At 51.0% G+C, this 22,123-nt stretch overlaps 1 protein-coding gene across 1 annotated transcript; it reads left to right on the plus strand.

The window, feature by feature from the left end:
• The first annotated feature begins 484 nt into the window (after positions 1–484).
• Positions 485–22,123, plus strand: IL17D (interleukin 17D). Its single transcript, XM_070520258.1, has 5 exons — positions 485–509; positions 1,863–2,425; positions 2,716–3,008; positions 20,192–20,377; positions 21,865–22,123. The coding sequence occupies exons 1-5, from the start codon at positions 485–487 to the stop codon at positions 21,875–21,877; spliced, it is 1,080 nt and encodes a 359-aa protein (XP_070376359.1). The 3' UTR covers positions 21,878–22,123.

Below are 22,123 nucleotides of genomic sequence, written 5' to 3' on the forward strand. Positions count from 1 at the left end.
TAAAGGCGGGAGAGAGGTTTGGGTAGATGTGTACATTGGTAGCCCAAGAAGATAAGTCTGAAAGTAGCCAACGACACATTAGCTTTTGGGGTGATGGTGCCTAAAAGATTTTTCGAACAGTTGGTCCATAATAAGGAGTCTTACAGCTGTGACCAGTATTTGGGTGGCTGAGTGAACCAGGGGGTGAGAGGGAGGAACTGAAGATGACTTAAAATCAAGCTTTTGTGACCTCAAGGACAGTAACATCTTCAGCAGAGAACACTGGAGACATATCAATGTCTAAGGGAACATGATAAGCTTGGTTTGGGGTATTTAGTTGCCTTTTACTCACGTGTATGTCTTAAATTTGGATTTAATTATAACATTCATTTCACAGGCTCATAAATATGTTCACATTTGAAGAGAATTGATTACAAATTAGGCAACTAAAACGTTTTGTACCTGTTTATAAGACATCTTCTCAACTCTGTTTAGTCTCACAAAGATGAATTTTACGTTCTATCAAATAGGTGAGCATTTTCAGTAGTTCGTGATCTTTCACAGAACGAAACTGTTGGAAAATGATTATTTCCTTTTCCACTTCCAAGATAATCAAGGAGAAGAGAGAAATTGTCTGATAAGACAGTGGAAGGTATTTTGTTGAATGATATACAGAATTAACAGTCTGGCACTGTGTCACCTTACACATGAAAGGATCCTGTAATGAGCATTCCTATGCAAATACTGTGATGACAGTCTCTCTCTCCTAAAGGACTCCCACACTTTTTTTAAATCAAGGAAAAAATAAGCAGTATTTTTGAGTATTGATCTTTATTTCCATTTTACCAGAAAGGAAACAACACAAACAATTTATCTAGTAGTCAGAAAAAAAGTGTTTTATAACCTCAAATGTTTCCTCACCAAGAGCTATAAATTGCTTAAATCACTTAAATTGGAGATTTCAGTGGGATTTTTAGCAGTAAATAAATTCCTAAACTCGTCAGTTATAGAATATTCGAGGCATATAGAAGTGTTCTTTTCCTACACAGCATATCCAAAATGGAGTTTAACCAGTGGTTCACAAGGCAAATAGCAAAGCTGCAAACCACTTAGGGAGCCATAAATTACGAATATCTACGCTTTCGAAAACCTGTCAGTTGGTATCAATCTTTTTATTTTTGAAGTATGACTGCTATGAAATGACCACATTCATTAGCATGCCACCTAAAAAGCATTAATTTGTAGAATAAATCAATCAAGTTTTCTTGAGCTCTTGAAGTATAATATAGTTCCTTCATTTAAGAATATTTCCTGGGGCAGGCCCTGTGGCCCAGTGGTTAAGTTTGCGCGCTCCGCTTCAGAGGCCCAGGGTTTTGCTGGTTCAGATCCTGAGCCCTGACATGGCACCTCTCATCAGACCATGTTGAGGTGGCATCCCACATGCCACAACTCAAAGAACCCACAACTAAAAATACGCAACTATGTACCAGGGGGCTTTGGGGAGAAAAAGGAAAAATAAAACCTTTAAAAACAAGCAAACAAACAGAATATTTCCTTTAATTTATTCACAGAATATTAGGCATATTTTACATGACTGCCTGCACTTACAATTTAGTTAATAGAGCAGAAATTCTCCAACATTGTAACAGACCAAGTGATGCCCACTTACAGCCATAAAAATACAAGTTGGGAGAAAGATTTAGTACTTTGATGTTAGAATTGATCCAGAGGCACAGAAGGATTTTATGGATGTTCAGGGGAAAGCAGAAAGGGCCTCCTCTCTATTAAAGAGAGTTTTTAAACCTCTGATGTATACATCTCTCTGAAACGCACTCTCAGAAGAAGAAGTTGTCCTAAAGAAGAGAATCCTTCTAGGTTTTGAGCTCATTCTTTCTCCAGGTGGCCTGTTCTATTCTTGGACAAGCTTTTCTTGCTAGAAAAGTCTTTCTACCCTGAGCCAAAATCTGTGTCCCCTAACTTCACACAGTTGGCCCACTTCCAAGCTCTGGAGACTTCTAGGCCTTCTTCAGCCAGGCCGCAGGCGCCAGTCCACGGGCACAGCACGCCAGCTCTCTCCTTGTCCGCAGCACAGCACGCCGTCACAGCAGGCTCGGCGACATCCAGGTCGGAACCCACGACATCGCCCGCTCCGAATCCACGTGGCTGGCGGGCCCTCAATTCGCGCGGCTTTCTCGTAACACATCGGAGAATATTTTCGGCGGAGACGCTGGGACACCGGCGAGGACGCGTCGAGGCTGCCCCGGGGCTCTCGGCGCCCGCAGGCACAGGGCGCAGACGCGGCTCGGCCGCGGACGCGGGCGGCGACCTGAGCGGGCGGCGCGGCGCTCTCCAGCGGCGGGGCGGCGCAGGCGTGGGCGGCGGGCCGGCCGGGGCGGGGCCGGGGGCGCGAGTCCGGGGGCGGCGGCGCGGGATGGCGCGCGCGCGGGTGAGGGCTCACAGACACTCGCAGCCCACGGCGCAGCAGCCCGGCAGGCACACGCACACGCGCACGCCGCACCCGCCCCCCGCGCGCCCCCCGGCCCGGGGCGGCGGCGGTGGCGGCGGGCCGGCGCGCGCGGGCCGGCGCAGGGCAGGGCCCCGGGGCGCCCGCGGGCGGCGCGCGGGCGGGGAGGGCGCGCGGGGGCCCGCCTGCTCGGCGCCCATCCTCGGGCCGGCTGCGGGCCGCGGCGGCGGGCGGGCGGCGCGGCGCGGACGCTGACGCGGCCTGTCTCGCAGGTCTGGACGCTCGTGGCCGGCGTGCTGCTGGCGCTGGCGCTGGCGCGGGGCCGGGCCGCAGGCGCCCAGCGCGCGAGCGGGCGGCCGCGGGGCTGCGCGGACCGGCCCGAGGAGCTCCTGGAGCAGCTGTACGGGCGGCTGGCGGCCGGCGTGTTGGGCGCCTTCCACCACGCGCTGCAGCTGGGGCCGCGCGAGCAGGCGCGCAACGCGAGCTGCCCGGCAGGGGGCAGGCCCGCCGACCGCCGCTTCCGGCCGCCCGCCAACCTGCGCAGCGTGTCGCCGTGGGCCTACAGGTGAGCGGCGGCGGGCAGGTGGGCGCCCGGGCGGGGGCGGCTCCTCCCCGCGGCCCCCAGCCCGCCCCGAGGCCCCCGCTTCCCTCCGCTTCCTTTCGTTACCGCGCGGCGCGTGCGGCGGGGCCTCTCGAGCGGCTCCTCCGTGCCAGGTGCGCAATCAGGTGGGTTCCGCCAGAGACCGAGCCGGGCGATGCTCGAGGAACTTTCCCAGAATTGGCGCAGAAGGCTGTGGACGTCCTCCAGACGTTGCGTGAGGGCCTGTGGCGGTTCCGACGCTGCTGGGCCGTGGACCCTGAGAAGCATATGCTCTGAGCCCACTGAGCTTAGAGTCCGAGGGAGGAGTGGTGGGGCGATTGGGAAAGAAACCACAGTGCGAGGCAGGACGTGGTTTGACGCGGAAAGTGTGAGTGTGTGACGATGTGAAATGGGGCTTGGAGGGTTCAGATGGCGTTCGAACTGCACTTTGAGAGCAGGCGTCGTTCCGAGTCTGGCCTGTTGAAGAGGTCGTCGCGGAAGAAAGAACCAGCCTGCAGAAAGGGGGTTGGGGCGTGTGCAGGGAACGGTGTGGCTAGAGGGTCCTCAGCGCAACTTGTGCCTGCCCCCTTCCCTGCCCTTACTGCCAAGTGTCACCGCCTGGAGGGGCCCTCACACTGCCGCTGGCCTCCTAGAAAGGCTTCAGGGAAAGAGCGAGAGGAGCGAGTGAGGCCCAGAGGGAAGGAGCTTAGTGCCAGGGCGGGAGGAAGGGAGTGAGGACTCGCGAGCACCGCAGCTCTAAAGTGCAGGGGGCTGTGCGCGTGAGGTCGGGAGTGGCTGAGGTGAGCTGGCGAGGGGGCAGGAGCCAGGTTGCGGCCCTGTAAGCAGTGCTGCAAGTTTGACATTTTTCCTGTGGGTTGCTTTTCGATCAAGGAAACCATATGGCCGCTGTGTGTTTTAGGAAGGAGTCCCTAACGAGGGATGGAATGGAGGGCAGATGCTCGACAAACGCACTGCAGCGCTTCCAGCAACAGGCCATTACTACCCAGGCAGTGGCCGTGGAAGGGGTGAGGCTAGGATCAGTTTGAAAGAATGACTTAAAGAAGTGGAAGTGACAGGATTCAGTGAGTGATGGTTGTAGGAGTGAAGAAGGAGAGGCTGTGAAATGTGTCGTGGGGCAAGGCTGCAGTCCACACCACTATGGAGACGTGCGGAGAACATGTCATGATTTTGTTTAAAATCTATCCTGGCTTCCCTGAGCCTCTCCCTGCTAGTTGGTGGGCCTCCCCCTCCTGGCTTCTCTGCAGAAGACCGAGTTCACTTGTGACTGAACCCCACCCCACCCCCACCCACATGCAGGGCCGGCCCAGACCCCTCCTGCCAGCCCTGCCCCTCTGGGTTTTCTGCCGCCCTCAAGGACACACATGTGGAACCATTCGTCCTGGTGGCTCCATTCTCTTGCTTTTCCTCTTTGTTTCCACCATTCCCAGGGCCCAAAGAGTGAGCTATTATATTATCCTTCTTTCTCCAGCCTCATGTTATACCTTTGATATGCTAAATAGCTTTAAAGAAACTTGGAAAATCTCTCAAGACAGTAGCTTGGCTCCTCCAGACAGAAGCTGCCACCTCTGCGATTTTCTGTAACAAACCCTCCTCTCTCTAGTCAAATAGATACCCCCTCCCTCCCCCCCTATGTTGAGGGCCCTTCGGGCCAGAAGGCAGAAGAGTAACATACAGCAGTCCCGTTGGACATGTCTTCCACGTTCTGGCTTGGCTTGATGGTGTTTAAGCAAAATGGGGAAACAGAATGAGAAGCAAGTTTTGGGAGGGAAATGCGTTCAGTACTAGACCTTTTGAGTTCTAGTTGAGTTTTACGTGCCTGAGAGCTACACAGGTGTAAATAAATGACCAGTTGGCCATGGAGGTGTGGTCTCAGGAGACAGGGCAGGACTGGAGTACAGATTGGGAGTTGTCAGCCCTAGAATTCTGCACATAGTAACTTAAGTGGAGTTGCCCTTGCTGCCTTTCCTGGGGACTGAATGCCTGTTGTCTCCCCACGTAAGATCCAAGAGTGGCAGGCAGGAGGGAATGCCTAAGGGTTGATAGGGACAAGAAGAACACAGAGTGTTGAGCGCTCCTGGACTAGGCTGCTGGACCTGCCCCTGGGGCCTTTGTGCTGTGTGGAGCCTGCGAGCGGTAGCCACATCTGTGTCAGGTGGCTTACGGTATCATCGGCATTATTTTTCGTATTATTTAGCAACACTGATGAAATTGCTCCCTTGGTGAGCACCTGGAGGCCTGATGGCTTACACTCTCTGAAGGAAGGACAGCCTTCTAGGGACAGGCATCAGGCCAGTGTCCCAGGTCGCTGGATGCTGAAGTTGGCCCTGCCTTTCCTGTCTCTCTGTGCTTCTGACCCGTGGTCACTTCTCCTTACCACCTCCTGAGTTATTGTGAAGATTGGAAAAAGCAGTACACATGGAAGCCCAGAGCCTCTTCTGAGAGAGGTGTGTGGAAGGACAGGAAGGTTTCTTAGCAGTCACTGCGGGGCCTGGTCACCTGAGTGGAAGAGGGTGCTCACCTGTGCCACCTTAAGCCCAGATTCAGAAGTGGTATTTAAGGCTAAAAACAGTCAGAGAAGCTCTTAAGAAAGATGAATAAGGAAATAGGCTGCAAGTTAGAAATACCGAAAGGCACAGAGAGGACCGCTTCAGGTGGATAAGAGGTTTTAAAATAGAAATTTGGACTATAAGGTGGCTTTTCGTTTCTTTATGTGAGAGATGGATCCTTCAGTAAATGGTGTTGGGACAGCTGAGTTACCAGCTGGGAAAAAATACAATTGGATCTCACCCCTATATCAAAATAAATTCCAGGTGATTCACAGATTTAAATGTCAAAATAAAACCACAAAAACAGATAAAAACATGGTCAATTATGTTTATAATCTTGGAGTGGAGAGGCCTATTCAGCAGCTCACAGACCCCCAAAGCCATAAAAGATGACACTGATAAATTCAATTACATACTTATGTGCCATTTCTTCTTGGGAAGATAAATAAGATAAGAAAAATACAAGGACAAACTGGGAAAGAATGCTTGCAACTGCTGTCACAAAGGCTCTCTTCCTAAAGAGCTTCTTCAAACCAGTAAGGAAAAGGCCTAATGAAAATATGAGCAGAGGCCCCCTAGTTCCCAGGGAGGGACACTCAGATGACGGAAACACTTGAAACTCGAAGAGATGCTCGACTGTGGCATCGTGAGTGAAATGCATAATGAAACTCCACAGAGAAACCCTTTTTTTTTGTCAGCACTCATCAGGCTGTGTTGGCAAGGGGGGAGCAAAAGGCATCCTGCAGTAGAGAGGGTGTGAACCGGCACAGCTTTTGTGGAGGACAATTTGGTGTTAACTGTCAAAAGTTTCAGTTCACACACTCTGACCCCACGCTTCCACCTGGAATTCCACATTTGCCCACGTGCCAAGTGATGTGTGTACAAGGGTGTTCATTGTGGTGATAGCAAGGGACTGGAAGCATCTAAACGTCCACCAGTAGGCAGTTGGTTTGATAAAATGCTCTCAGAACAGCCGTAAAGAGGAAGGGGGCAGCTCTAAGTGCGCTTGAGTAGAGCCGTCACCACCAACATGAGGGGAGACGAGGTGGGTGTGGCCGTGTGTGGTCAGAGAGAAGTGACATAACCTACCCATCTCTTAAGTGGTCTTTTCAGTGTCTGCACACCACACTTTGGGGCATCTCTGGAACCTGGTTGTTAGGGTGCCTCCGGAGGGCCTGGGAGGCTGGGAAGGAGACTTGCTTTTCACTCTTTCATGTCTTCTGAATTTTCTGCCATGTGCATCTATTATTTATTTCAAAAACATCTTAATTTTCAAACTGAGAGCAGGGAGCTGGCTCCATGGTGTAGTGGTTGGGTTCAGCATGCTCCGCTTCGGCGGCCTAGGATTCGCAGCTTCAGATCCCAGGCATGGACCCACACCACTCATCAGCCATGCTGTGGTGGTGTCCCACATACAAAATAGAGGAAGAGTGGCACAGATGTTAGCTTGGGGATGATCTTCCTCATGAATAAATAGCAGAAAAGGAAGTTCACCAACCATGAAGAAAAAGCAGATACTGAAGAAATGAAGCTTCAGCAGTATCGACAGCCTTTGTTGTATGGAGGGCACTGGTGCGAATGCCCTGTCTGATCTCGTGGGCTGGAGGGCTACAGCAGAGGCACTGAGGGCCTCACAGAGTCTGCAGAGCCCTGCTGAGCCCCCAGCTGGGTGGTCTGCAGAGGAGGAACTGGCCTGGAGGGGTTAGGGCGCTGGGCCGAAATGAGAGAGCCGGGATCCAACCCCAGACCTCTCTGATTCCATGGAGCCTGTGCTCCCGACCAACGTGCTGTTAGAAGAGCAACATTCAGCTTCCAGAATGTGAAAATGTCTTCTCATTTGCTTTGTGGTATCATGTTTGTTTCTCTTAAGCTTTAAAAACAAAAATGCCAAGCATAAAATTAACATGATTTCTCAATAAGCTTTTTTTATGCCAAACTGACATAGTAAGACATTTATTGTAAGAACACTGAGATTTATTAAGGTTTAAAGATACACATCACTCATTTATGTGAAGCCCCAAAGATAAACACCTACCAATACTCTAATTTTTAATTGTTTATATTTTTCAATTTGGGGTAATAATCTAGAGATAACTTTTCTCCAGGATATGAATAATGCACAACAATTTATTTTTAGGCTTTGTTAACTTTTCTGTATAACTCTTTTCCTCCAAGGACTTTAAGAGACTACACCTAAATTTATTTTTGCAATAAACAACTCCATGGATAGCAGCAACAGCAAGGGAATAAATGGAAAGAAAAAGGAGTAAAGGAGAGGAGAGAGGACAGGGGACAGGGACGTCGAGTGACTTAAAAATACGGGCCACCAGGGAGTTTGAAGGGACAGTGGGACCACCCTCAGCTGGCCAAGTCCTCCCCGGCAGGTGAGCCTGCGGCAGGGGTGTCTCGGCAGGGGGCCCCGAAGGAGAGTCCAGACCAGCAGAGGTGCCGATCAACGTTGGTAAGTGTCAGTAAAGCGGACGTTTTCCCGGGAGAGCCCAAGTTGGCGCCACTCTCTATTACCAGAACTTTCAGCGGGTCTGTTGGGAAGAGGGGCCCAGCATGGTAGCAGCTTCCAGCTCGTGTGGGTCAGGCGAGGCCACCACCGTCTCCTGGGCCAGCGACGCCCAATCACAGGGATGACCTTCGCGTTCCCATAAAACCGTTACCACGTGTTTAGCAACGCTGCATTTTAGAAAGGTCTTCGTCAGGAAAGGTAGAAATAAAAGGGATATTTTTGCTGAACCCTCAAGTCTAGCTGACACGCCCGCCTCCCCTGCAGCAGCTGCGACCCTGCGCAGATACTGCCCGGCAGGCCGCGCCCAGCGCACCCCCTGACGCTTGCTCCGAGATCCCCGAGCACGGCTCGCATCACTTTTTCTTTATCTCGTTTTTAAAATTGTGAAAGGATTGTAGCATTAGGTAGAGGAAGTTAGAAAAGTTAGTGTAATGTGGGAGGAACTTACCCCCTTTTTAATATTCCCATTTCACGTGCCCCCTGCCCCCTATATGCACTTTCAAGTTTGTGTCCTAGCTCTCAGAACAGAAGCCCCCATGGACAGAGCCCCTTGGGGATGCGTGCGGGCTGTGACCAGAGCCTCAGGGAGGTGGCCGCGTCCCGGGACGTCGAAGGAGTCGCCGTGTCGACTGTGACCGACAGGGGGCAGCACCGCGCCAGCTCCCCTTCCCCGGGAGACCTGGCTTCTCCGGGAATGCTCATCCGTGGGATCTTTGAATTTGGGAAGTCCTTTCTTTTTTATCATGTTTGTTCTTAGCAAGTTCACTTTTTTCCTGGGTCCCTACTTCAAACCTGTGCGTTATTCTGATGACTTAGAAACAAACTAAGAAAGCCTTCCTGCCTCCGGGGGATAGCCGTAAGTGGTGTCAGCGCAGGTACAGGCCTTTCTGCCGGGCTGAGGTCACGCTGTTCTTTAAGAAAGGACGGGCTTGGGCGAGGACAGGAGGAGAGAGGAAGGAACAGAAGCAGTGCCCCTGCCTGGCTTCCAGCATGGGGCACGGCGGGGCGGGGGGCGGCTCACCAAATCTCGTTGGAGAAAAGGAGATGATCATCATTTAAAGCAGCTTGTTTAAGAAATGTTGGTATTTTCCCCAAAAACTATTCTTATGGATAAGTGACCTTTAATTGGCCAAAGTACCGCACAGGTTTTCTTCTCTGAGTTACTCAAAATATAGCGGCTCTGCTGCACCTATCACTTTCACAGAGTAAAAATAAAAGTATTGTCATGGGATTAAAGTCTCTCGTCCTGAAAGTAGATATGTTCATTTTGCTTTGATGGTTATTTTCTGTAACTGCCTGCGTTTTACTTTAGCATTCTTATAGTGGCTGAGGATGATGATAAAATTTCATTCCATCATCACCTCCTTCAAATTTCCTCACCTGAATAAAATGATTGTACTCTTAATGCCAACAGAAGGATTGGGGCAGCTCCAGGCAGGAGCACACAGACCACGAAGTGAAATTCCTTATGGATCCCTTACGGGGTCTGTGTTCCAAAAATGACACGTGAAGATTTTGAAGGAGGGCAATGAGTACATTGCTCACTAAGTTAATGAAGTCAAAGAGAAAAGAGTCCACCAAGAACTCTTCTGGAATTAAATAGAGTCTAGGCTAATGTTTTGATATTAACTATTCCTTGTAACCAATGTATGGCAGCAGCTGATTCATTTTGGATCAGGTGGGCTCCCCCTGATCCAGGCACTTCACCCGCCTGCCCCAAGGACGGACACATCAGATGGCTCTGAAGCCAAATTCTGCGGCTTCCACTGGACAGATAGTTAAGCCATCCCGTGGGCATGAGCTGTGTTTTCCTTTGAAGAGATATTTCCCAGCTGCACTGAATGTGTGGCATCTGCCATGACCAAAGAATAAAACCCTTTGAGAAATTCTGGCTCTCATTCTCATTTCTCTTTCCCTCTTTCTCTCCATAAAGCCTTTTTTTCTGAGTTATCTTCCAAATTCTTTTCCAAGCCATTAGTCTCTCTTTGCTCTTCCCTGATCTCCCAGATGAACAGATTTTACATGGACTCAGTGGATAGCCTGGCTGTAGCTTTGCCACTTACCAGGCCTGTGATGAATTGCTAAATGTCCACGAAGTGCAGAGTAGACACACGCAGCCCCACTGTGCAGGGCAGGGCAGCTGATCATGCTAAGCCAGGTGAGCTGGAAGGCTTTGGACAGACCCCTCAGCCTCTCGGTAACTCAGTTTCCTCATGAGTAAAGGGAGAGGGCGGACAGGCTGAGCCCTTCCAGGCTCCTAGTAGCTCAGAGCCAATGCACTTGGCAGAGGAGCTGGCTTAGTTCTGGAGCCTGCCTCACTGGCTGAGCTTCAGGGCTGACCTTGATGCCAAGTTCAGGATCACACCAAAGTCAGCCTCCGTCCCCACATGGGGGTAGGATTGACCCCTAGCTCTCCTTGGCCAGTGCAGAGGGCCAGGTGAGGCCCACTGGGGATCTGACTCCAGGGCATCTATGCCAGGTCAGACTTTGCTGCCCTCCAAGGCTGATTTTTCCGTGTCCTCTTTCATGAGAAATGCACAACTGATGTTTTCTGCTAGGGGCCAGAAGAGCATTTTTCAGAGCTTTTTGGCAGCACATATTGAAGATCTTTGGCTCTCTCAGGCCTCAGCGAATGGAGAGAGGGTGGAGCTGATGGCACTGTTGGCTGCAGCTTTCTAACAGAGGGAAACTGTTTGTGGTCTTCATGTCCCCAATTACTCCCTGGACAGCAAACAGAGTCCTCCCACGACCGGCCCTGCAGCTCGGAGCCTCGCCCCTCGCCTGCTTCCCCATAGTCTCATAACCATTCCCCCCCATCCTCGGGGCTTGTTCCAAGGGGAAAAAGAGAGACGGGAAGGTTGACACAAACCCCTGTCTCAGTGACTCATTCTCTCTTACAACTGGACGCCAAACAGCCTCCACCGGGGCTGTATGTTAGAATTATCTGAGGAGCTGGTAAAAATACCGGCCCCCTGGCCCCACTCCAGAGCCATGAATTCTGAATCTCTGGGGCAGGGGAACAGTAACCACGAGTTTTAAAGCTCATTCGTGTGCCTCCTGTGAAGAATAACAGATCTCAACGCCGTCCCATCTGTGACACCAGTCACTTGCTGGATTAACGTTGACCTTCTGCATTAATTAGACTCCTCAGGGTAGGGAGTCCTGAGCTGGTAGGATCATGAAATTCTAGCTTATTTGGGAAAACACAATCGTCCACTTGTTTGCTGTCAGCTGCAATCAATGTATGTGTGGCTCACCACCTTTTAGAGATGTCACCTAACTTTGCTGCTGACTGTGTGACTAGGAAGGGGCTTCTGCTGGCTGTCAGAGGGTCCCCAGTTTAAATGAGCAAGACAAGTCTCTAGGGCAGCTTGTTAACTCACAGGCCTCCTGATTCAGTGGGTGTGGGGCGAAGTATGAGACTGCATTTTTAACAGAGCCTCACGTGGTTCTGATACGGGTGGTCTGAAAATCACATTTTGGAAACATTATGACTTCTCTTTATTGCCCACATCCTGGGTGATGACAGGGTTTCTTCAGAGGAATCTTAGCTCTTGGAAAGGGAAATTGGTTATCCCTCAGCTCTTGCAGAGGGCTGCCAGCTGTCTTCATATGACCCTAATTTTATAACATCTTGATACCTGGCAGAGTGAGTCCCCTCCTTATTCTTCAAAACTGTCTTGACTATTCTTGGCCCTTTTCTCTCTATAGGAATTTTAGGATCAGCTTGCCAAATTCTAAGAGAAATCTACTGGGCTTTTGGTTAGAATTGCACTGACTTCATAGATTAATTTTGGGAATTCTCCAATATCTTTTAGATTCAGTGGATTATAGGTGTCATTTCTAAGCAGAAAACATTGATGAAATATTGCATTATCAGTCCTGCCATCAAGAAGCTGGGGGAAGTAGCCTGGTGGTCAAATCCATCCCCTTCACTTTGCAAAGCTGGGGGCAATGATTCGTCCATCGTCACGGGTTGGTAACTAAATCGGACCAAAATTTTAGGTTCAGGACTCTTAGAGACTCCATCCTGCCCTTTTAAGAAAGTCTATTGGGTTGAACTCATTGACCTTGAGATCTGGCCAACCATGACTACTGAGGCAATTTTGTTTCCACTTAACATGTTTCAGTACTTAGGGGTTTCCAGCCTAGACCAGAGAAGGCATTTCCCCCATTTCGATCTTGGGTTTGGGGTCTTGGGATTGCTGTGAAAGAAACAGTCATACTTAGCCTCTGCTGTTTTAAAACTAGAATAATTTTCTGTTTTGGAAAGCAGGAGGGTGAGCCACATGAATGAGTTTGTGCCAATAAACACCACAGCTATCCTTGGGCATCAGATAGAGAGCACATCAGGTGGCTGCGACTCTGTCTGCCGGAATGTGCTCATTGTTCTGCGAGTGGCAGTCCTCCCGGAACGGCTTCAAATTGTTTCCTACCAAGTTCAGGGGCCCAGGGGCAGTGCTCTTTTTCTGTCTCTGCTGTCACCCACATTCCTCTCCAAGCTCAATTTCCATCACCTCTAATCATCCCTGGAGGACTTGTCCTTTGTTCTTGGATTAAGCCGGGCCAGCTGTCACTCACTCAAGCCAAGCTTCACACGTGGCCCCAGGGACACTTCTGGGATCCCATCAGAGAGGAAAACTTGATTTGTGTCAAGTGTGTTCCTGTGCCAAGCTTCTGCAGAGCAGCATGCAGAAAATGTCGAGACAAAAGAATTATTGCTCACATGGAGGCGAGACAGCTGTGTGGGCTTCTTACTCGCATTTCCGTGTTTGGTGAGAGAGAGGGACCCCTGTTGGAGCTTCTTGATGTTTCGTTTTCATGGCAGCTTTCTCTACCAAAAAGCACTCCTGCCTGATAATTTTCCCAGAATCTTGAGGCAGGAGCTTGGGGTGACGGGCTTTAACTTTGTGACTGTCCCCTGGCTGCCCTGAGGCTTCCCGACTTTTCCCCCGACCTCTTTTCCATCCCCCAACTAGTGTCCTTCAGAATGTGTCTGTGTTGTGCTTTCTGTTTTCTGTGGTAACCGCTGGCCTCGAGACCCACAATACAGGGTGTCAGGGGTGTGATGTATGTGTTGTATTCCCTCCCTTGGTAGCACATTTCTATTTTAAGAGAAACCTCCCGGTCACAAAACCACAATTTGAAAACAAGTACTTAGGCTGTCTTATGATGTCCCACATCCCAGGCACAGGCAGGGGGCAGGCGCTGTCTCTTTGTCGCAACGCCTTAGCCTAGAGGTGTCACTGAGACGGTGGGAATTTCAGTTTCAGGGGGCCGACTGGGGGGGATCGGGTGGATATTTTTAGTCAGATGAGCCTTCTGACTCATCACAATGTCCAAACGACTGTCAGTCCTACCTATAAAACTAACAGATGACCCGGGGATCATTACCTGCATCCTGTGGCGCACAGAAAGGTAGATCCCAGGTGTTCAGAATTGAAAAGGATCTTTGATGCCCTCAAGTCAAACTCATGTGACAGACGAGGAAACTGAGTCTGAAGAGGCTGTGCCTGACCTTCCTACCCCCACTTCGTTTTGGCCTGTAGTTGAGTCTACACCTATCAGAAAGATCTTTCAAATGTCAACCTCATCATGTCTCTGCTGCTTTCCGCCCTTTCGTGGCCTCCCATGATCTGCAGGGTAAAATCCAGACTTTTTGTTCTGATCTTCAAGGCTCCTGTCCACCTCTCCCATTTCTTAGCGAACCTGTGCCCACCACATGCCTGTGCACAGAGACCTCCAGCTGCAGTGACCTCTTGGTGGTCCCGCTGCGCGGTGCTCTGCCTTCCAGGCTGGCTGGGTGTGGCTCCTTCGCCTCACACCCCTCGCCCTCTTCTCTGCTTAGCTCGGCCCCCCTTGCGCCCTCGCTTCACCTCAGACCTCCCTGGGCCTTAGCCTTGGCCACCCACAGGTGTTCACAACAGGCTGTGCACTGTGCGCTGGTTTGTCCTGACCACTGGCTTGTGCGTTTGTGGAAAGGCTGTACCCTCATCCAGCACCCACCTCTGGAGCTTGAACAGTCCGCTGAATGAATGGTCACTACTGTTCTGCTATTTAGCACATTCAGAGGGCACTTTGTGACTTCACTAGCATCCAGCACTGTCACAGTGTGTGTGTGCACGCTCACGTGTTTGGTCTGTATCACTAAAGGACAAGGACTCTGTGTTAAACAAAACCACAGAATACCATTAGCATGCCTAAGAGTTAATACTTCCTTAATATCTTCAAATATTCACTCAGGTTCAAATTTCCCTGATTGTCTCATAAGCGGTTTTTTAAAACTTAAAAAAAAAATCCTCTTTATTTTTTGTTTTATTTAACTCTTAATTTTGAAATAATTTTAAACGAACAAAAAAAATGTGAAATTAGTACCAAGAATTCCCTGTACCCCTTACCCCGATTGCCCAAATGTCAACATCCTAACTCACAAAATTATCAAGCTTAGGAAATGCACATTGATACAATACTGTTATCTAACCCCCGGACCTTATTCAAAGTGACCCACTAACGCCCTTTTCTGCTCTAGGATCCAGCTGGCCTCACACATTGCCTCTGGCAGGTGGGGCTCTGTAGTCGCCTTCAATCTGTGACAGTCTCTCAGTTCTTTATCTTGCCTGACTGTGACACATTTGAAGAGGACTGGTCAGTCATTTTGTGGAATGTCCCTCAGTTTGGGTTTGATATGTTTTTTAAGCAACCATATAATTTCTCATCCAAATGGAAACACTTGGGAGTAAAAAGGAGCTCAGTTCATAACTGCCCCCGACAGCGGGTATAAGCCAGGTCAGCGATGCCCTGGGACTTCTGTCACTCAAGGCTCTTTCTTTTTTTTATTGAGGTATAATTGACCTGTAACATTATATTAGTTTCAGGTGTACAACATGATGATTTGATATTTGTTTATATTGCAAAATGATCGCTACACTAAGTCTTAATTAACATCCACCACCACACAGTTACAAATTCTTTTTCTTGTGACGAAAACTTTTATGATCAACTTGCTTACCAACTTTCAAATATGCAATACAGTATTATTAACTATAGTCATTATATATGTCATTATATATATGTTACATTCCCAGGATTTATTTTATAACTGGAAGTTTGTACTTTTGTCCCCTTTCATCCATTTCGCCCACCCCTCATCCCCTTCCTCTGGCAACTACCAGCCTGTTTTCTGTATCCTTGAGTTTAGGTTTTGTTTTTTGTTTTTTTAGATTCTACATATAAGTGAGATTATACAGTATTTGTCTTTCTCTGTCTGACTTAGCTCACTTAGCATAATGCCCTCGAGATCCACCCGTGTTGTCACAAATGGCAGGATTTGCTTCTTTTTTATGGCTGAATAATACTGTGTGTGTGTGTGTATATATATATGTATATATGCACCACATTTTCTTTATCCATTCATCTGTTGATGGACATTTAGGTTGTTTCCGTGTTTTCACTATTGTAAATAGTGCTGTATGAACAGGGTGGTGCAGAGACCTTTTCAAGTTAGTGTTTTCATTTTCTTTGGATATAGACCTAGAAGTGGCATTGCTGGATCATATGATAATTCTATTTTTAATTGTTTTGAGGAGCCTCCATACTATTTGCTATACCACTTTATATCCCCACCAACAGCGCACAAGGGTTCTCTTTCGCTAACACTTGCTATTTCTTGTCTTTTTGATTCTAAGTTGTGAGGTGCTATCTCATTGTGGTTTTGATTTGCATTTCCCTGATGATTAGTGATGTCAAGCACCTTTTCATGTGCCTGTTGGCCATCTGTATGTCTTCTTTGGAAAAATGTCTACTCAGATTCTCTGCCCATTTTTTAGTAGGATTGTTTGGCTTTTTGCCATTGAGTTGTATGAGTTCTTTATATATTTTGTATATTAACCCCTTATGAGACATATGATTTCCAAATATTTTCTCCCATTCTGGAGGTTGCCTTTTCATTTTGTTGATGGTTTCTTAAGCCTCTTTTAAGATGTAGGTTTCTCTCCCACTTTCTTCCCCTTGGGATGAAACTTTTACTGAGTTTCCTACATTCTATATGTCGTTGGTCATATCCTCATGGTGCCATTTAACATGTTCTTCCATCCCTATATTTCCAGTAAACTTGCTCAGTCAGATATATTTAGTTTTTTACCAGCCACTTCTCAAGCCTCTGCCCTTCTAGGCTCTGGGGATGCCACCCCTGCTTCTGGCCATCTCCACAATTAGACATCTTCTCCCTTAAAAAGTTGGTTTTCCTTGCCTTTTATTTGGTATCTCTCCATACACTCCCCTGAATGATCTTATTTAACCACCATCTATATGCTAATAATTAAAAGTCTCTACCAAGATCTCTCTCTTGGGCTCCAGACTATCTCCCACCCATAGTCTGAGGAATCTGTCTGAAACTGCATTTGACTGGGTCACTTCCCTCTTTAACATCCCTCCTATTGCCTTGTCTACTCTGGAGACCCTTCACGGTCAGCCTCCACAGATGGCTCCAGCCCGTCCTGTAGTTCTCCGGTGCTGCAGTTCCTAACTCTGACATGGTCCCTCAACTCTAGGCTCTGACCTCTGGCCTACGTGCCCTTTCTCCCTTCTTCGTCTGGATGAATCCACCCAGGAACAACCTTTGCCAGGAAGCTTTCCCTAGCTGCCACGGCTGGGCTAACTCTCTACGTGATTATTTGTACATTTAACCCCCCAGATGGTGGTGAGTCCTTGGATAGCAGATATGTGTTTCTTCTATATCCCCATTGCCAGAAACATCACTGGCACTCAGATGTTTGTTGAATAAATGTTGAAAGTGACTGGCGATATTATAAATTCTCTTTCCTTCAACTTTTGAGTTAGGGTCTTATATTGACAGAGTATGAAGGACAGGAAGCTGATGCAGGCCAGACTCACCAACACATCCCACCAGCTCACCATCTACTGAACTCTTATTCTGTGTAAAGCACTGTGCTGGGCATGTTAGGGCATAAAGAATAAAAATACAGTCCTTACTCTTCCCTTCCAGGGAAAGATGTGGAAAAAGTACAGTTCTATCTGACAGGCACAAAGTGTTATGAGAATATAGGGAAAGGAGAGGTTAAATTTGACTAAGGAAATTTGAAAACTTAAGATAATGAGTTGGACCTTAAAATATGGCAAGTCTTCATTGAGTTGATACTGTTTTTCGGAAGAGAACATCTTGAGGAAAAGCTTAGCTGTGACACATGCAAGGAGCATTCCTGTGGGCTGACTGGAGTGTAGGATGCATGCAGGAGAAGACAGTGGAGGAGCGCTGGAAGGGTGCGTAGGGAAAGACCAAGCCCGGGGTGGGGGGGGGGCGGTCTGTGAAGGCAGAGCGAAGAAGTTTGGATTTTTCCTGACATGAACCCCCACAGCATGAGAGGGGCGCTGGGGGGACCTGTGCCTCAGCAGACCCCGCTGGGGGGAGGAGTGAGGCGTTCCCGAGGAGGGCGGACAAGTCAGAAAGGCCAGGGTGGACGGCTTTATCCGTCCTTGCAAGGACAAACCTCATTATGCTACAAAGGCCCTGATGACAGAACTAAGGGAAAGTAGTCATGAGAAGCTTAAAAAATATATTTTCAACTATTTGTGTGCATGTTGGGGGAAAGAGGAATGGCTGGGATCAGTGTGTAAGTGTTCTGGCGGCAGAGACAGCTTGCATTTTGTAGACAGTCCCCACCCCATGCTCCTCCTGTTCGCACATCACGGATTTATTAGCCTTCACTCCTGAGTCTTGACTCTCCCTCTCTCCTTGTAGTACAGCCATGAGAAGGAAGTTGAAGGGGTCCACGCCTGAGCACTCACCACCAGCAGGGCTGCCTGTGCCTGAGGCCTCCTTGTTCCCCCCATTGCCACTCCCATCCTTCTGGTCACCCCGACTGCAAGCCTTGGAATCACTGCTGACTTCTCCTCTGACCTCATCCCCCACATTCAGACAGTGGCCAAGTACTTGGAAATGTCCTTTCAGCTTTAGAATGCTCAAATGGCAGGTTGGGTGTGGCCCTCTAGTTTAACTGTCGCCACTCTCTTTATGGGATTCTGCCAGCTCCTGGCCTCACTAGCTTCTTTTCCTTCCACATGTGGCAGGTGTTACCTGGCTCACCCACTGCGGTGCCCAGCCCCCTGGGATACATGCGCTCCCACACAGGTCCTCCCTTCAGGCGAAACCATCTTAGTTCTTTCCTACTGTGTAAATGGCACACAGTTGGCACCATGTGAGTAAATTTGTTGTTGCGCGAAGACACCATTTCTAGACTCTTGCCTGCCCAATCATCTAATACATCAGTGTTTAAAGATGTTGGACCCAAATGGAAGAAACCCATGTAGCTTCCTTACATGTCTGGGGCCACCCACTCTCATCTGGCCACTGAGAGTTAACACTTGCCTCATTGACATGATCTCCTCAGTGGAGAAACCTCTTAGCCAATCCAACATAGCTTTTTTATCTTGTTACACTCATGCTTGAAATTCATTCAGGCTTCTGTTTCCCTGCGCCCAACACGCCTACAACTGGCCCATCAGCATCGTCCACCTTCTAGCTCCCCCTTTCTGCAAGAAACCCTCAGCTCTGTTCCTAGGACACTGGGCTGCTGGCTCACCCTCCCCTTACCTCTCCTAGGCCCCCTACTGCCTCTGCCCATTCTCTAACTGGGTGGTTTGAACATACTTCTTAACTGGAAATCTCTTAACTTGGTTGATGAATTTTAGCCATTATTAGTGAGGACCTACAAGAGAACTAGTCCACAGAACTAGTCTGTCTGGAGGACGTCAAACTTCTGCAAGCCAGGAGGGGTAAGGCTAACCAGGCCAGCGTCTCTCCCACGGAGCTGTCTTTGCTGTAGCCACACTATTGTCAAGAGTGCTTGTTAACAGGAACCCAGATGAGAAACTGTACACACCCCAAGTTGTAAGGTTTAAAAGGCGTTAAGCCCATCTCATTTTTTTCATTTATATCATAGGCTCCCATTGGATCAGCACTTTGGGGGCCTTCCTGGGCTTGGCATGTCGTGGGTGTACAGATATGCTTGTTTCTTGAGAGGTTAGAGAAGTCATGGCTGTGATTCTGAGATTTGGGGTCCCGAGGATTCAGCTCTAGAAGAAAGAGAAACATTCCTAAGAGGATTGTATGTGTTTTAAATGGGCAGATTAACAGACATGGGAATTTGAGGTCATGGCAATCCCATGAGAAACGGGGACCATCCTTCCCTCTGCAAGGGGACGTCAGGGAGGAGTCCTGGGTCCCCATTCATGCCCAGACACAGCTTTGACCTCTTTGCTTTGGGGCGAGGGGTGGTGGAGGGCAGAGCCGGCCCGGGGGTGCTTTTGTTCCTGCACCGGCGGCCACAGGCTGTTGTGTAGGTGCGACACTCGGTTCCTGGCATCAGACCAGACAATAGGGGGACGTGGAGGAGGATGAAAACGATCAGGTTTAAACCATCACTCAGTTTTCAAACGTCCCAGCCTGGCCAGTCCTGCCCTACCCTGGTGTGGCTTCGTTCCCTTCACAGAGGAGGACACATGGACCCTGACAGACAGACGGGACACAAGGCCTACCTCGCGGCCTTCTGGACAGGTGCCTCGAAGCTTCCTTTGCTTGTGGCTCTGTCAGCGGCCGGGTGGCCAGGGTCCGCACCGGCTGGCACCAAGGCCAGCTAGCCTCATGCAGGGCTCCGTGGGGCGGTGGCCCTGTCCTGGGGACCAGGGTGGGTAGCCGCCCTGGTGGATGTGGCCCCGGTCTGGGGCTGCAGAGCCTGGTGGGCTGGAGGGGAGGCAGTTCTGAGGCCTCGGGAGCCACTGCTCTGGGCTGGTGGCCGAGGTGGCCCTGGGAGCAGGCGCTGCGGCCCAGGCGCAGAGGCGCCCGCCGCGCGCTCTCCGTGCCCCTGCAGAACTAGCGAGTGCCCCCTTCCGCGTCCATCAGCGCAGATTCGGGAAGCCTTTTTAGAGAATGGCCTGGACGTGGCTGTCAACGCTGTCCTGGCCACCTGAACTGTGACGAGGTGCCGCGGCTCGCCGGGTGGACCGGCCCGGCTGTGGGCGGGCCGGCGGCGCGCCTCGCGGGGCTAAGCCTGTCTCTCTCCCCGCAGGATCTCCTACGACCCGGCGCGCTACCCGCGCTACCTGCCCGAAGCCTACTGCCTGTGCGCGGGCTGCCTCACCGGGCCCCGCGGCGCCGAGGAGCTGCGCTTCCGCAGCGCGCCGGTCTACGTGCCCGCCGTGGTGCTGCGCCGCACGCCGGCCTGCGCGGGGGGCCGCGCCGTCTACGCCGAGGAGTACGTCAGCGTCGCCGTGGGCTGCACCTGCGTCCGCGCCCGCGCCGCCGAGCCGCGCCGGCCCTGAGGCGCCGGCACGACGGGGCGGCCGTCGAGCCGGGCTCCCGGCGGCGGCGCTTGGCGCAGAGCTGTCGGGGCGGGCGGCGAGGGCGGCCACCCGGGGCTGCAGCCGCTCGGCACCGCGCTCGGGGCTCTGCCGCCCGCCCTGCCCGGCCGGGGGCTGCCCGGGGCCGCCGGCGTGGGGACAGCCCGGAGGGGCGGAGCCTCCGCCAGGTGACTGATGGATGCTTTAAACAGCCCAGAGCTTTAAGAGTACAGTATATGCCTACTTTTTTACTCAACTGTTTTCAGTAGGGGCAGCAACTTTTTGTATTAGCAATTTAAAAGTTGTGCTTGCTGTATAAACACTCGGTTTCCCCTCCTCCGGTAGGATGTTGTAGAAGCACGATCGGAAACGTGTTAGCTTTGTCTTTTTGGGGAGAAGGCTTGGCCGAGCCGACCCCGCGCCCCGCCTGCGTTTTGTGTGCGGGCCGCCCCCACAGCGGCTGCCGGCGGGGCAGGGGCGGCGCCCGCGGGGAGCGGAGCAGCCACCGGAGAGCGGGCCGCTCCGCCTCTGCCCGCCCGGTCAGCCCCTCAGAGAAACTTGGTTTTTAAAATTTTTTCCTCCTTCCCCCCAAAGCCCCCCAGTACATAGCTGCGTATCCTAGTTGTGGGTCCTTCTGGCTGTGGCATGTGGGACGCCGCCTCAGCGTGGCCTGACGTCCGGCGCCGTGTCTGTGCCCAGGATCCGAACCAGCGAAACCCTGGGCCGCTGCAGCGGGGCCGGACTCAACCACTGGGGAGGGTGGGGGGCTAGATAAGGTCTTTGTCGCTGGCGCTGCGGCCTGGGCCTCTGAACGCAGCCCGTTGCTAATTGCTGGCGATGACAAACGGCCCGGGCTGAGTGGGACCTGCCCCCTCCGCCGAGCTCGCCAGAGGCGCCGGGAGTCAAAGGGCGGCGTCGGGCTTCCTGGACGCTCACGCGGGCTGGATTCATGAGGATGTAAATGGCTGCAGATTTACACAATTAAGTTTTTTTTACTTCTGAGAGGCAGTGGGCCAATTTGTGGGTAAGAGGTGGTGCTATAAGGCAAGGCGAGGCACGCGACCTCTGCCAGTTCCCAGGAAGCATCCGAGTCTGGCCCAGTGTCCAGAGCTTCAGGAGGGAGCCCAGTGTGAGACGAGGCCAGCTCCCGGCGTGCGGAGATGAGTGCCCGGGGCCTCTTTTCCTGCTCACAGCAGGGTGAGGTCGGTCTGGCCCTGAACACGGCCGTTTGTGGAAGCGAGAAGTTCCCCCTAACGGATTAGAACGTGCGGGGAAGGGGCCGGCCCACGCCGCTGCGCGCTGGGTCTTGATGGCCTGACTGTGACAGGAAGCTATGTCAACCGAGTTCCCTTTATCGTGATTTTACGGTTGAAGTCTAAACTAAGATTTGATTTGGTTTTAGAAAGAGCAGCTAGTCGTGCGAAGGCAGTGTCTGTGCTCGTGAGACGCCCGGCGCAGCCAGGAAGCCGCCTTTCTGCACGTCCGTCCGTCCGTCCGGCTCCAGCTGCCGTGAGCCGCGCTGGGACAGACCCGGCCTTGCTGTGCTGGGCGGGGGGCTCGCCGAGGGAACTCGAAACTTCTGCCAGATACTGACAGACGCTGTGCGTGAAGAAACATCACTGAGCAAAATCCGGATTTTCTAAATAAATTCAAAATTGAAA

Source organism: Equus asinus, chromosome 11, assembly GCF_041296235.1.
Source record: "Equus asinus isolate D_3611 breed Donkey chromosome 11, EquAss-T2T_v2, whole genome shotgun sequence".
Classification (NCBI taxonomy): domain Eukaryota; kingdom Metazoa; phylum Chordata; class Mammalia; order Perissodactyla; family Equidae; genus Equus; species Equus asinus.